Source organism: Amphibalanus amphitrite, unplaced genomic scaffold, assembly GCF_019059575.1.
Source record: "Amphibalanus amphitrite isolate SeventyFive unplaced genomic scaffold, NRLGWU_Aamphi_draft 000063F_arrow, whole genome shotgun sequence".
Classification (NCBI taxonomy): Eukaryota; Metazoa; Arthropoda; class Thecostraca; order Balanomorpha; family Balanidae; genus Amphibalanus; species Amphibalanus amphitrite.
Genome location: NW_024881559.1, coordinates 75138 through 89704, shown reverse-complemented (window position 1 = coordinate 89704; position 14567 = coordinate 75138). Strand labels below are relative to the sequence as shown.

The 14567-nt window shown below is 46.4% G+C and overlaps 2 protein-coding genes across 12 annotated transcripts; one reads left to right on the top strand and one right to left on the bottom strand.

Moving 5' to 3' along the window:
* The first annotated feature begins 68 nt into the window (after window positions 1–68).
* Window positions 69–4173, top strand: LOC122378657 (GPN-loop GTPase 3-like). Of its 3 annotated transcripts, none has more exons than XM_043359953.1 (6): window positions 90–131; window positions 405–482; window positions 1642–1838; window positions 2219–2357; window positions 2668–2849; window positions 3096–4173. In XM_043359953.1, the coding sequence occupies exons 2-6, from the start codon at window positions 438–440 to the stop codon at window positions 3388–3390; spliced, it is 858 nt and encodes a 285-aa protein (XP_043215888.1). In that variant the 5' UTR covers window positions 90–131; window positions 405–437; the 3' UTR covers window positions 3391–4173. The 3 variants fall into 3 exon arrangements, with proteins under 3 accessions (XP_043215889.1, XP_043215888.1, XP_043215886.1); XM_043359951.1 differs by having other exon boundaries at window positions 123–157; XM_043359954.1 differs by having other exon boundaries at window positions 69–482.
* On the bottom strand, window positions 3969–10727 carry LOC122378655 (GPN-loop GTPase 1-like). 9 transcript variants are annotated; one of them, XM_043359944.1, is made up of 7 exons: window positions 10681–10727; window positions 6709–7070; window positions 6249–6427; window positions 5772–5957; window positions 5318–5463; window positions 4651–4931; window positions 3969–4142 (listed from the first exon to the last, which is right to left on the bottom strand). In XM_043359944.1, the coding sequence occupies exons 2-7, from the start codon at window positions 7022–7024 to the stop codon at window positions 4042–4044; spliced, it is 1209 nt and encodes a 402-aa protein (XP_043215879.1). In that variant the 5' UTR covers window positions 7025–7070; window positions 10681–10727; the 3' UTR covers window positions 3969–4041. The 9 variants fall into 9 exon arrangements, with proteins under 9 accessions (XP_043215879.1, XP_043215877.1, XP_043215881.1 ...); XM_043359942.1 differs by having other exon boundaries at window positions 10522–10722; XM_043359946.1 differs by having other exon boundaries at window positions 10691–10721.
* Between the last annotated feature and the right edge of the window lie 3840 nt (window positions 10728–14567).

The window sequence follows — 14567 nt, the reverse complement described above, 5'->3', positions numbered from 1 at the left end:
AGAATTTAGTGATCTCAACTGAAACAGCAGCGCAGTTTATGTCGTATCATTTTTTACATAAATGAAGCGCTTGTTTCATTAAAAATTGTGTTCTAAAATCAAAATTCTGCAAATTTACAACTAAATAGAAAGTATTGACTAATTGCAACCACGAATGGTCCTCCTTTGGTGCATATGATATAAATAAAGAACAATTTTGGAGCCCCGTGTCGACCCAGGGATAAGCGATAAAATGTTAACATGAAAGACACGTACCTATGTCATCTATTGGTGTCTGCTGATAAGAATTCATTAAGATTGTGTAACATTTGATCAAAATAAATGTTGGTCCTGTCTGATATTTTTACACTGTCACTTGTTTCAACCTAATCCACCTTTCTCTTTCAACATCTTGATCTCGCAAGCCATATCAATATAAATTGCAAAAGGTTCTCAAGATGAGGTATGCCCAACTTGTCATGGGTCCTGCTGGAAGTGGGAAGGTAAATATATTTATAACTCTGCATGCCTATATATAATTTACAGAAATAAGCACACAGAAAATTTATTTCGGGTGCGTGTCAGTGTCTATCGAGTCTTGAAAGGTACCTAGTAGCTACTAGCTACCTAACTCACAATTCATAGGCATCATTTTCATTGTCTAGTGGTTGGGCTTTAATTATTTACTTAAGGATACCGATAACAGAAGTAATTCCAGCTTTATCTACTTTCTGCGCCCTCTAAAACTGCAGAAATTGGCAAGCTAAAAAGGTGAGAGGAAAGAACATGTCCTCCTTAGCCTGAAAGTGACACAGCACATCAATACTTACAAATATTTTTTTACACTTAACATTTATAAGTCACTCCAGCCACATGTTTAGTCAGGTAAAGTAAGTCTTCATTATGTAAAGGTCAGTTAAATTAGGTTTTGTTATTCCACTTCCAGTGTACCTGTTTTTAGGAGTAAATGACAGTATGAACAATTTTTTGGTACATATGGTTTGTGACAATATGGTGTGGTTTTTATTAAATTTTAAGCTTTTGGTACAAAAGGGCAATTTCACTATCATTCCTAGCCTATCATGCAAAATAATAGGGCTAATGTAAAAATGTCTTGCAAAAATTCTATTTATATACACTGCTACAAGTGCATGAGGTGAACCTGGTCCTGGACCCAGTTGCTGAGTACCTATGTTGATGTACCTACTGTGACCACCAGCCAATGATGGATGTGCACGAGCTGCTCCACTTGGACAATATCACATGGCTGTGGCCCTGCCAAAAGCTTCAGCAGCTATCCTGGCTGGGCTGTGGCAATAGGTGCCAAAGATGCCTATATAATACAATTCATATGATAGTCGAGCCCCTTAAAACATGATTCCTAGTGTTCTGTGGTGGGAGGGCAATGGCTATTCAATATTCATTGTTTTGTTTGGTACTCAGATAGGTGGGGAAGTAGGGTGTAGGTATCACACCCCTCAATTATGTTGTCATGAGTTTTAGCTGTTGTATAGTTTTATGCCCTTCTGATGTTATTTTGGTCTTTTCGAAATCGACATTTTCATTCCATTCTACCTAATACGTTCTTTGATGTCATTGTTTATCAATACAGGTGTTCAGCACCTTTTCATTTGATCCGACTGGAATCTGTTTACCCAACAGAGCACCTACTGCTCGGCGATGCAGAAGCATGCACAGACAGCGAAGCGGACGGTGCACGTGGTGAACCTGGACCCGGCTGCCGAGTACTTTGACTACCAGCCGACGGTGGACGTGCGCGATCTGATCCACCTGGACGACGCTATGGAGGATGAGGAGCTGCGCTTCGGACCCAACGGCGGACTCGTCTTCTGCATCGAGTGAGCGGCGTACACAGACTCGCAGGGCATATCAAAGTTGTGTAAAACACCATATGGCGCCTTACTATCTGCTCTATGCATTTATAATGCGCTTGCCATTCTAAATGGCAAGCAAATGTGAAACCATATTGTGAAATTTAGCGATCCTTGTGAAAAGGGTTTATTTTATAACCTTACAAAGAGTCCCAAAATCATCCAATCCAATTCGTTCATTACGAAAGAATGCTGATTAGATGGCGCGTCCGTTTACATAGTCTTGCGTCGGTTCATCGCAATTATTCGCAGCTCAGTTCCTAACCCTTGCTCAGGTTTCCCCATGGCACGACGCCATCAATTGATGCTAGATTGATAGCAGAATCCATCCGTCCTATGTCGCACAGATACCTGATGAAAAACATGAGCTGGTTGGAGGAGCAACTCGGAGAAGGTGACGACGACTACTTCCTCTTCGACTGTCCCGGCCAGATTGAGCTCTACACCCACATGGATGCCATGAAGAACATCGTTGACGCGCTGCAGGTTACTAAGCTGCGCAATTTCACGGAGAGATACTGTACTCGGGCCCGTAACGTCCCACTCAGTACCATTTCCACCGAGTGCCGATAATATTTCATCGCCGCAATGCTAGTAGGTACCTAGTTAGTTAAATAACCGTGCAAAGTAGGTAATAGGTATCCATGGTTTGCAACTGATCGTCCATTCTCAGGAAACGGGCCGTTGCGCTACATTCACCGTTGACACGGTCCGATGCAACGCAACCAGCCGGCGAAGCGCTGGTTGAGACTGTTCCCACCATTTCTAGCTCTAACGGATGGTGTTGCGTCGCCAGGCGCTGAACTTCCGAATGTGCGGCGTGTTCCTGGTCGACTCGTCCTTCATGGTCGAGGGCAGTAAGTTCATCTCCGGCACGATGGCAGCGCTCAGCGTAATGGTGAACATCAGCATCCCGCACGTCAACGTCCTAACCAAGATGGACCTCCTCAACGCTGAGTCCCGGAACCAGCTCGAGAGGTAACTGGCGGATGAGGGAACGTTGCCTCTGGTTTGGTGTCTTATCTCATACTAAAATCGATTGGCAAATAAGCCTAAGGCTAAGAATAAAACATCTGGTTGGGACCAAGTATTAGTAATTACCATGAAATATTGAGAGAAAATGGTTCATGTAAGCCGGCTATCGTCGAATGAATAACACACCGATGTCACTATGTCGCGTTTGTCGCCGAGATTCTGGCCGCTGATCCGGGCGCCTGCGGGCAGGTTCGTGGACCCGGACACGCGGCGTCTGATGGACTCGGACGGGTCGCGCTTCTCGGAGCGGTACCGCCGGCTGACGGCCGCGCTGGCGCGCGTGGTCGACGAGTACGGCCTGGTGCAGTACCACACGCTGGACCTACACGACGAGCTGAGCATCGGACAGCTACTGGCCGTCGTCGACAACGCCATCCAGTACGGCGAGGACGAGGACGTGCGCACACACGAGTTCGAGATGCCCGACCCGGACGACGGTGAGGCGGCCGACGAGCAGCTCAGCAGGTACCTGCAGGAACTGTGAGCGGCTCAGGAACTGCAAGAACCGTGAGCGGCTCAGCAGGTACCCGCAGGAACTGAAAATTGGTCCACCAGCATCTCAGCTGGTACCTGTTAGGACTGGTAGCTGGCTGATTAGCGGCTCAGTAGGTCCCTGCAGGAATTGCGAGGATCTCAACAGGTACCTGCAGGACCAGCTATGAGCGATCTGCGAACAGCTCAGCAGATGCCTTCAGAAACCGTGGGCGACCGGCGATCTGCTAAGACATGCGGGAGCTGTGCGCTGCGGTTGCGGCGGTGTGTGACCTGTGATGCAGAGACGAGGCTGAGGCGCCTCGCTGACGACCGGCCAGGACTGTCACCGAAGGCGCCCTTGTGCTGTGAGAAGGATCGGCTGGTAGACGAACAGCGCGGCGTCCAGCAGCTGGCCCGTGGAGTAGACTGTGATTGATAAGTGTTAGAAGGGCGGCGAGCCTCGACTGTCCCGTGACTGGCGCGCACTAGGCGGCGAGTCACTGCAGTGCCATCCGTCGGTATCATCACTGTGTACAAACGCCGCGACGTTTTGTATCTGAGTGGGACGTTTTGATGGGACACAATCAGTGAACATATATAGTGTTATGTATTCGTAGCGCTTACAAGTGAATGGACATGATTTAAGTGTTCACAGCTGGTTTCAAGACTTGCTTGCATCGGTCGTTCGTCGGGCCGCCTGTCGCTGCTTGTGCTGCTGGAGGAAGCTCTGGAACGACTCCGTGTCATCCTCATCGTCCCGCTCTGAAATACAAACGGATCGTCAGTTCAATAATTGTCGGACAGGTCTCACTAGCTATCGGAACTGTCAAAAGACTGGCAAAATACAGGATATATTGTGCCACAGATAACAGTAGTACTGTAGTACTGTACTACTGTTATCTGTGATTGTGCACAAGTTCTAGTTTAAAAAACAGTAATTTCGGTTTTAATCCTTTGAAAGAAGGTGGAGTTAATTATATTGCGGGCGCTTCTTTATCGGCCCTTTTAGTTCGCATTACTTTCTAAAATCTAATTTGAAGATAATATTGCAACTTAAATCACTGGCAAAAGTTGGTTAACCTCATACTAGGTCTAACGATGTAACTGCATAGTTCGTGCCAGCTCCTCGTACCTGTTTCCCCTCACATGGCAGGTCGGGTACCAGCGGTACAGGTGGCGATCCGTCCCTACTTGTGTCCCGCTCCCACCCAGGTGTCGGTCCCTCCCTGCCTGTCCCCGCTCCCCCACCAGGTGCCGGTCCCATCCCTACCTGTCTCCCGCTCCTCCGCCAGGTCGTCGTCGTCGTCGACGCGCGCTGCCGAGCGCAGGGTGACGTCGCTCTCGACGGTGGCCTCGCGGTCCTGCGGCTCGAGGTCGGCCTCCAGCCGCTGCAGGTCGCGCCGCTGCCGGCCGCGCTCGGCCTGGTCGCGCGCCGCCCGCAGCCGCTCGTACTCGGCGCGGTACTCGGTGAGGTACTCGCGCCGAGCGTCGCCGACCAGCTCCAGCAGCCGGTCCAGCCGGGCGCCCGTCACCGCCGATACGCCCGTGCACCTGTCGCAGGCCGCGCGTGCCGACACGGGTGAGTTAGAGGGGTGACAGTGGGTACCTGCCGTGTCACACTATTGTGCAGCAGAGTATAACGTTAACAGCATAGCGGCATTGGAAGTCAGTGTCAGACACTGAAAACGGTTATTTTCGGTTGCGTAAAAATACTAAAGGCACACTTAGTTATGAGGAAGAGACTGTACATTAAAACTGGTCGCGCTCGTAAGTAGAACTGTCCTATATACCAAAATACTATATACTTGCATACAACCCCGAGTATTAACCTGCTAAAACAGCAAAGTATTCAGGTCATCGAGTCGAACTCGCGGGATGTCGGGACCTCTTCCACTGCCTGGAGCCCCGGAGATGTACCGTATCAGATGTCGGCTCACCTGAGGTTGCTGTAGAACTCGTCGAGCACCAGCGACATGGAGTAGGTCAGGTTGGTGGCGTACGAGCTCTCCGAGCGCAGTGCCTCGTCGAACGCCTCAAAGTCGCGCATCCACTCCTCGGCGTAGCTGCTGTCGACCACGTCTGTCTGATGGAAGCCAACCGGGCCGGCGGTCAGACTCACGGAGAGCCGCGAATTTTGGGACTCTTTGATATCATTTGCCCGCGCGGTGAGGCTGTATCACTGAATGATGACGTTCCTTCACTACCAAGGAATCGCTAGCCGCTAATATGAATACACGCATACGGGTCGAGACGCAGGACTGTGTCCTGACGCGGTTTGAGGTAGCAAGCAAAATCGATTTGACGTTTGCAAGTTGCGTTTTCTGGAAAAAAGGCCCTTGCAACCATAAGAAACTTCGAAATTAAAATTTCTGAAACAGGGAGGATTCTTACCTTGTTTAGAGCGACGACGAAAGGCAGCCGCGTCTTGTAGAGGATGGAGCAGGCGTAGAGCATGTTGGACATGAAGGTGACGGGGTTGACGCTGCGCACCGAGTCCATGACATAGACGATGACGGTGGGGAAGCTGGCTGCCAGTGCCTCGGTGATGATGGAGCCCGACGCAGACCACGTGAACACCTGCAGCAGCGAGGTGGTCGGTAACACGCGCACACAAACTGCCAGAGCAGTGAGAGTCCCACATACGATATACCAGGTTGGGTTTGGGCAACCGAAAAAAACGCAGCTGTCAATAAAGGGCCCAAAACAACAAGGACTATTTACAAAACTTTGGCAACACCACCATCTATTCTACACATTATATAAGGCAGCAAACCCAAGTAATTGTATGACTCAGTGAAGCCAAGAAAGCCAGTCCACTGTCAATAGTACGATGGCGTCGTCAGTGTGCACGCCGGTCTGCCAGCTCACCTCGATCTGCCCCGGAGTGTCGATGATAACGTACTCGTGCTGGTCCTGCCGCTTGTCCAGCAGGCCCAGCAGCTGGTCGAACTGCGTGGCGAACAGGTTCAGCGAGGTCACGATGCCGCCGTTCGGTCCCAGGCCGTACTGCTTCATCACGTCCTTGTACTTGACTGTGTCCCGAATATCTGTCAAACGAATCAGGTGGCCAATTTTAACAAAAGAAAAGCTGTACAGAAAAATACTTTTGACTGGGGGTTTAGTTTGTAGAACGAAATACATTCAACTTGGAGTTGTGAAAGAGCACCATTAAAATTCTGAGTGAAACTTTCATTTTTTTAAACTTACCTTAACATGAATATATTGCTTGAGAAAAAAAATCAACAGATTAAATGCTAACAACAAATATTTCAAGGTCGGCTTATGTGTTTTAATAATTATGCAATAAAATGCCTAAATTTCTAGTTACCTATGTTAGCAGGATAGGGCATCTCAGCACATGCTGGGTCTAGGTTTATCACATAAGGTGCTGGTTTCTTCTCATACAGATATGATGTTACTTTCTGTACCAGCGTTGTCTTTCCAGAGCCAGCCATGCCAAGGAATATGAGGCAGGTAGGCTTCTTGCTGAAATCGCCACTGGCTTTAGCATTATCAGACGAATCAGTAGAGGATGGACACTGCTGAGAGTCTGCTGCATTTGAAGGAGCAGCACCAGCAACTCCTGCTGATTCATTCTCTGGCACACTACTTGCATTCATCCTGGAGACCCCAGCTTCTGCCATTTGCAACACTTGAAATATCTAGAACAAATTAAGAAGAGACCCCAGCCTGAAAAAAAATGCATAAGTATACAATTTAGGAACTGTTTTCCATATGTACATGCACAAAAACTACAATTGTGGATAACACTTAACAACTTCAATAAATTAACTATTTATTGATTTGAGGATTAAAGGTGAGTTATTTGCATGTTCAGAATGCTTCTTCCCTAAACCAATTTCACTAAAAACAGTAGTTCTTAAGTCCAATGTGACAAAATGTAGATAGCAACAATATTATTATAAAGTATAAACAACTCCTCCTTTAAGCAAACAGACCTTTACCCCAGGGAGAGGAGTTTATTTTTAGCCCCTTGCCATGCCCTATTGGATGAAGTTCAGGTCAATGCTGATCAAGGTCAGGCCAGGTGAGGTCAAATTTCAAGTCTCAAGGTTGACTTAACTGGCATTGAGCTATAGCTTTTAGATCATATTTGAGCGAAACAGGAAGGAGCAGATTCTGCCCCAGCAGAGTGGGTGGTAGAAGAGCAAAAGACCTATCAAATACATTTTCTGCAAAGCTGTAGCTTCCTTGGTTCAAAAGCCATGTGCATTATAGGGATGACCGAGATTTTCGAATTTGCAATTTCAGTTCGGCTCACCTTTTTTCCTATGTAAAATTGAATTTTAAGGTTGGATGTCCTTTTGCAATTTTTTGATAAAAACACTCCTTTCGTAGTAAATTTGCACATTTGTATTTAACCCTCGCCGGACCTATTGGTTTTCTATACGCGCCCCGGCCGAGAATGAGAGGTTGGTACGACCCCCCTCGCCGTTTCGCCCCTAATTGAGCTAGAGCCTTGGGGAAAGAACGAGCGTGTACGCCGTTACGAGACGCAGCGATTGGTACCCGATTTTAAGGCCTGGGATTATCTGGTGACCTCTGAGGTCAGGTCAAGTGGCGCAAGACCGGTTCGGTTTTTGGTGAATAACTTCGCTCAAAATGGTCGCAGAGCCGCGATTTTGTCAGCATCGTGTTTTGCTATATCAGGCGCGTCGAATGGTATACTTTTTGTTCGGGTGAGAGTAAGTTACGGTGTTGACCTCGGGTCAAGGTCAGGTCAGGTCCCCTCAGGCCACGACCTTGATCAAAAGAGGTAATGTTGCATATCATTCGATTCGGCAGGTCTTCCTGAGTCCATTCGTTACTTTTGCGACTCGCTAACTCAATTTGATCGGGAGTTATTGACGAAAAACTCATATCACCTTAGGTATTTGATACACCCTTTATTTGGCTCATCACAAAACAGGATGGAATGAGGGCAAGTGGTGATATTACGTAGTTTGTTCAGCATTTGCATAACCTTTTCCTCTCAGTTTGTTTCGCCCTTCCTACAGCAACTTCTTCGACTCTTCTCCCAAAGCTTCTCCTGTTTCACCGTGAGACTCTTCTCCTAGATGATCACTGGACTGGAGGGCTGAATCTTGCATTGGATTTCAGTCACTGCGCCAGGATAAGCGGAACCAGCTCCTTCACGATGTCTCTCACACCAATCTTCTTTCTCGCTCTTTCTTTTTCGATCATCAGCTGTTCCTGAATCAAAACTCCTCTTTGCAACACAGCCCTTACGGCTGGTACCTACCTACTTCATTCTGGATGCCGCCAGATGCCTTCCTGATGGTTCGTTTGACCTAAGCATCCATCTACGTTTAGCTTTTGGCTATCTGCTTGAATTATGGGCCCTGATGGAATATAAAAAGGCATCAGAAGTCGCGGAACTCGGATGAATGGAAACCGCCAAATCGCTAGTTACTGATCCCATTGACATGTTTAATGTTTAATTCTTAGTACCCATCTACGCTGGAGTACGAAAAACATCATCTCACGTTCTCACACTTAATGTTTAATTGTTCAGCTATATTCCTTCAGTGCACTTCGATGGTGATTGTTGGTAGACAATTGCAAACAAAATTGAATGCAATTGATTTGAATGATAATTTTGCATCAGCTGAAAAGTCAATTGCATATTTTGATAGAGTTCTTTCAACAGATTTGGGTACTAACCTTAACACCAGCATTGACATGTGCCTTTTCACGCCTTTTCACTATATGCTACTATATAGTAGGAAAAGTTATTCAAGGGCATAGTTATTAGCTTGCATCCAACGAATTGATATCGCTTATATGTAGCTACCTGTAACGATATGTGTGAACAGCCAATCAGTGCCATTGTATTGTTCCTGCCGAGGGAGAGGCTTTAGTTGCCAATGCCTCTGGCAAGATTCAGCAATTCTGGAAGAGTTTAAATTGATCTGAAGAGCAGCTTCACCTGTTTCGTAGGTAATAGGTTTTGCAGCCACCGGTATTCCATCCAACCTGATTCTTTAGACTCGTACGCCGTATGATGAGGTTTCGAAGCAAAAGACCATTCATCGATAAGAAAGAGGAGGTACGGAACTGATGTTGCAAATATACCACTAACATCTGACATGATCTGGAAACAGCTCCCATAAAACTCCCATAAAACTACTTTTTACTACGGAAGATGTATCCTGATCAATTTTTGTCTCATGTAAGACCCCATCTAAAATTCAATTTTACATAGGAAAAATAGTGAGCCAAAGCCGAAATATGAAATTCGTCCAATTTGAAGTAATCTCGGTCAGCCCTAATGTGCAAGTCCATGAAAAATGGCAAAATCGGGAAAATGGGTGCTTGGGCTATGGCTGCCACAAAATCTAAGGGAATGCGCCAAAAATGACATACAGCATTGAATGCAGGCAGGACAAAACACCAAGAATAAAACAGACTTTCTGCAGCCAGGAAATTACACCCAAGAGCCTAAAGCAAAATGCATGCACTAATTGTATGCACCTACCCCATACAATTGATGCGAGCAGAATTTAGCTTAATGCATTTGAAAAGCATCTCACATGGAATTTCCTGAATACAGAAAGAGTCTGTTTCAGCCTTTAATCCCTAAACAGCTTGAACTGTACAAAACATTTAATTGCAAACCCTAAAAAAATATACCTATAAGAAAATGGGACAACCAGACTTCAATGTGAATAACATTAATTACAACAAAAAATACATGAAAATGGGACAAATTTTCAATGTAAATAGCAATATTAATTACCCTGACCTAGCAGCCAGGAATTTTTCAGAGGGGTGTTCACAGGCACCGCACACTGCTGCGTGCGGTGCGTCCAGCAGGCGTGCGGGTAGGGGATGGGTAGGCGGTTCTGACGTCATGGCTGCGTGCAGCGGACGGTCCGCTGTGGCCTGTCACGACCGGCCACAGCGACCGCTGTGTGCAGTGACGTACGGACGCAGTGGGCGGAGCTTTGAGGCTGTGTGCGGTCCGACCGCAGTTGCACACAGGGCCCGTGAACAGCCCTCAGGATTATTGGAGCAAAGTTTGAGTATAGCAATCAGGTGCATTCTATGCAGCAACCAAATTCAAATTCAAATTGAAAAAAATCTAATTGAATTCGTATCGACAGCAACCCATACCTACCCAATAAGCCCTGATGCAAACCCACAGACACAGTGCATATAATCACCACGGTATATTGTTATAGAGAGAGATCTAAATAAATGATAACTGACAAGAAGGCCGTATAATAGAATAATTTAAAATTACATATAGTAGATAAATACGGAAAAACCGAAATACCGCCCCGCACGATGTAACGGAAGTTGGCACAGATTCAGCACAGATTCAGCACAGCACAGATTCGGTAGGGGGAAAAAAGGCCCCGGTAGAGGGAAACCTTTATGACCCGTTTTCCCCTAGAAATGACGTCACAAAGAGGTAAAAATGGGTATCAATCGAAAGCTCTCGTTTACCCAGACACAGTCCTGCAGGTAAATTCCACTTTTTCCCCATAGGAAAGTTTTTACGGGAAAATCAAAATTTTGGGTCAATGGGGGGTCCCCCCCGATTTCGTTCAAAATCGGCACACAGGTGCCCCACCACCAGCCGAGAAACTTTCCCCAAAACGGTCCCCGTTGCATTGACGTTTAAGGCCCGTAAAGCCCCCTAGACTCGTAAAATATCCGTAAAATCACCTTTGTACGGACTAAAAAGTGGTGCTATGGTAAAAATGGGTATCAATCCAAAGCTCTCGTTTACCCAGACACAGTCCTGCAGGAAAATTCCACTTTTTCCCCATAGGAAAGTTTGTACGGGAAAATCAAAATTTTGGGTCAATGGGGGGTCCCCCCCGATTTCGTTCAAAATCGGCACACAGGTGCCCCACCACCAGCCGAGAAACTTTCCCCAAAACGGTTCCCGTTGCATTGACGTTTAAGGCCCGTAAAGCCCCCTAGACTCGTAAAATATCCGTAAAATCGCCTTTGTACGGACAAAAAAGTGGTGCTATGGTAAAATTGGGTATCAATCGAAAGCTCTCGTTTACCCAGACACAGTCCTGCAGGAAAATTCTACTTTTTCCCCATAGGAAAGTTTGTACGGGAAAATCAAAATTTTGGGTCAATGGGGGTCCCCCCCGATTTCGTTCAAAATCGGCACACAGATGCCCCACCACCAGCAGAGAAACTTTCCCCAAAACGGTCCCCGTTGCATTGACGTTTAAGGCCCGTAAAGCCCCCTAGACTCGTAAAATATCCGTAAAATCGCCTTTGTACGGACAAAAAAGTGGTGCTATGGTAAAAATGGGTATCAATCGAAAGCTCTCGTTTACCCAGACACAGTCCTGCAGGAAAATTCCACTTTTCCCCATAGGAAAGTTTTTACGGGAAAATCAAAATTTTGGGTCAATGGGGGGTCCCCCCCGATTTCGTTCAAAATCGGCACACAGGTGCCCCACCACCAGCCGAGAAACTTTCCCCAAAACGGTCCCCGTTGCATTGACGTTTAAGGCCCGTAAAGCCCCCTAGACTCGTAAAATATCCGTAAAATCACCTTTGTACGGACTAAAAAGTGGTGCTTTGGTAAAAATGGGTATCAATCGAAAGCTCTCGTTTACCCAGACACAGTCCTGCAGGAAAATTCCACTTTTTCCCCATAGGAAAGTTTGTACGGGAAAATCAAAATTTTGGGTCAATGGGGGGTCCCCCCGATTTCGTTCAAAATCGGCACACAGGTGCCTCACCACCAGCCGAGAAACTTTCCCCAAAACGGTCCCCGTTGCATTGACGTTTAAGGCCCGTAAAGCCCCCTAGACTCGTAAAATATCCGTAAAATCACCTTTGTACGGACAAAAAAGTGGTGCTATGGTAAAAATGGGTATCAATCGAAAGCTCTCGTTTACCCAGACACAGTCCTGCAGGAAAATTCCACTTTTTCCCCATAGGAAAGTTTGTACGGGAAAATCAAAATTTTGGGTCAATGGGGGGTCCCCCCCGATTTCGTTCAAAATCGGCACACAGGTGCCCCACCACCAGCCGAGAAACTTTCCCCAAAACGGTTCCCGTTGCATTGACGTTTAAGGCCCGTAATGCCCCCTAGACTCGTAAAATATCCGTAAAATCGCCTTTGTACGGACAAAAAAGTGGTGCTATGGTAAAATTGGGTATCAATCGAAAGCTCTCGATTACCCAGACACAGTCCTGCAGGAAAATTCCACTTTTTCCCCATAGGAAAGTTTGTACGGGAAAATCAAAATTTTGGGTCAATGGGGGTCCCCCCCCCGATTTCGTTCAAAATCGGCACACAGATGCCCCACCACCAGCAGAGAAACTTTCCCCAAAACGGTCCCCGTTGCATTGACGTTTAAGGCCCGTAAAGCCCCCTAGACTCGTAAAATATCCGTAAAATCGCCTTTGTACGGACAAAAAAGTGGTGCTATGGTAAAAATGGGTATCAATCGAAAGCTCTCGTTTACCCAGACACAGTCCTGCAGGAAAATTCCACTTTTTCCCCATAGGAAAGTTTGTACGGGAAAATCAAAATTTTGGGTCAATGGGGGGTCCCCCCGATTTCGTTCAAAATCGGCACACAGGTGCCCCACCACCAGCCGAGAAACTTTCCCCAAAACGGTCCCCGTTGCATTGACGTTTAAAGGAAATAGTTCACTTTTTAACATGGGTTTTGAACTGGAATAGCAGTTCCGTAGCCTGGGCTGAGACGAGCATAAATCAGGAGCTTTTACAGCCCAACGATCACCCTAGGCAAATATATTCTATTTCTCGTCCCGAAAAATGTGTCTTGCGTTGAGGATGTGTGCCTTGCATATATTCGCATCCAGTATGAAACGAGCATGGGTACCGAAAATTCTTCAGAAACTAGAGAAATTATCTACGAGAACTCTAGAGAAATTCTCGTACTGATCAATAAGGACATTCAGCAGCAGCAGATCGCCCAAATGCCGGTGGCCGCGATCATTTCTCTAGTTTCTGAAGAATTTTCGGGACCCATGCTCTTTTCATACTGGATCGCCTGTGCCTTACAGAAACTGAAAAGTTCTTCTTATTATCAAAATATAGAAAATAATCTTTTGTTATAAATAGGTTTTATTTTCTTTGCTGATCATTTTGAACATAAAAAATCATAAATCCATTGCAAAAAAATAATTTCGTGAAAGTGAACTATTTCCTTTAAGGCCCGTAAAGCCCCCTAGACTCGTAAAATATCCGTAAAATCACCTTTGTACGGACAAAAAAGTGGTGCTATGGTAAAAATGGGTATCAATCGAAAGCTCTCGTTTACCCAGACACAGTCCTGCAGGAAAATTCCACTTTTTCCCCATAGGAAAGTTTGTACGGGAAAATCAAAATTTTGGGTCAATGGGGGGTCCCCCCCGATTTCGTTCAAAATCGGCACACAGGTGCCCCACCACCAGCCGAGAAACTTTCCCCAAAACGGTCCCCGTTGCATTGACGTTTAAGGCCCGTAAAGCCCCCTAGACTCGTAAAATATCCGTAAAATCACCTTTGTACGGACAAAAAAGTGGTGCTATGGTGAAAATTGGTATCAATCGAAAGCTCTCGTTTACCCAGACACAGTCCTGCAGGAAAATTCCACTTTTTCCCCATAGGAAAGTTTGTACGGGAAAATCAAAATTTTGGGTCAATGGGGGGTCCCCCCCCGATTTCGTTCAAAATCGGCACACAGGTGCCCCACCACCAGCCGAGAAACTTTCCCCAAAACGGTTCCCGTTGCATTGACGTTTAAGGCCCGTAAAGCCCCCTAGACTCGTAAAATATCCGTAAAATCGCCTTTGTACGGACAAAAAAGTGGTGCTATGGTAAAATTGGGTATCAATCGAAAGCTCTCGTTTACCCAGACACAGTCCTGCAGGAAAATTCCACTTTTTCCCCATAGGAAAGTTTGTACGGGAAAATCAAAATTTTGGGTCAATGGGGGGTCCCCCCCCCCGATTTCGTTCAAAATCGGCACACAGATGCCCCACCACCAGCCGAGAAACTTTCCCCAAAACGGTCCCCGTTGCATTGACGTTTAAGGCCCGTAAAGCCCCCTAGACTCGTAAAATATCCGTAAAATCGCCTTTGTACGGACAAAAAAGTGGTGCTATGGTAAAAATGGGTATCAATCGAAAGCTCTCGTTTACCCAGACACAGTCCTGCAGGAAAATTCCA

Coding starts and splice junctions, on each gene's coding strand:
- LOC122378657 (XM_043359951.1), top strand. Junction 2,358..2,667: donor ACATCGTTGACGCGCTGCAG/GTTACTAAGCTG, acceptor TTGCGTCGCCAG/GCGCTGAACTTCCGAATGTG. Junction 2,850..3,095: donor TCCCGGAACCAGCTCGAGAG/GTAACTGGCGGA, acceptor GCCTGCGGGCAG/GTTCGTGGACCCGGACACGC.
- LOC122378655 (XM_043359944.1), bottom strand. CDS start 7,024: ATGGCAGAAGCTGGGGTCTCCAGGATGAATGCAAGTAGTGTGCCAGAG. Junction 5,958..6,248: donor ACACTCCGGGGCAGATCGAG/GTGAGCTGGCAG, acceptor TCGCTGCTGCAG/GTGTTCACGTGGTCTGCGTC. Junction 5,464..5,771: donor TCGTCGTCGCTCTAAACAAG/GTAAGAATCCTC, acceptor GGCTTCCATCAG/ACAGACGTGGTCGACAGCAG.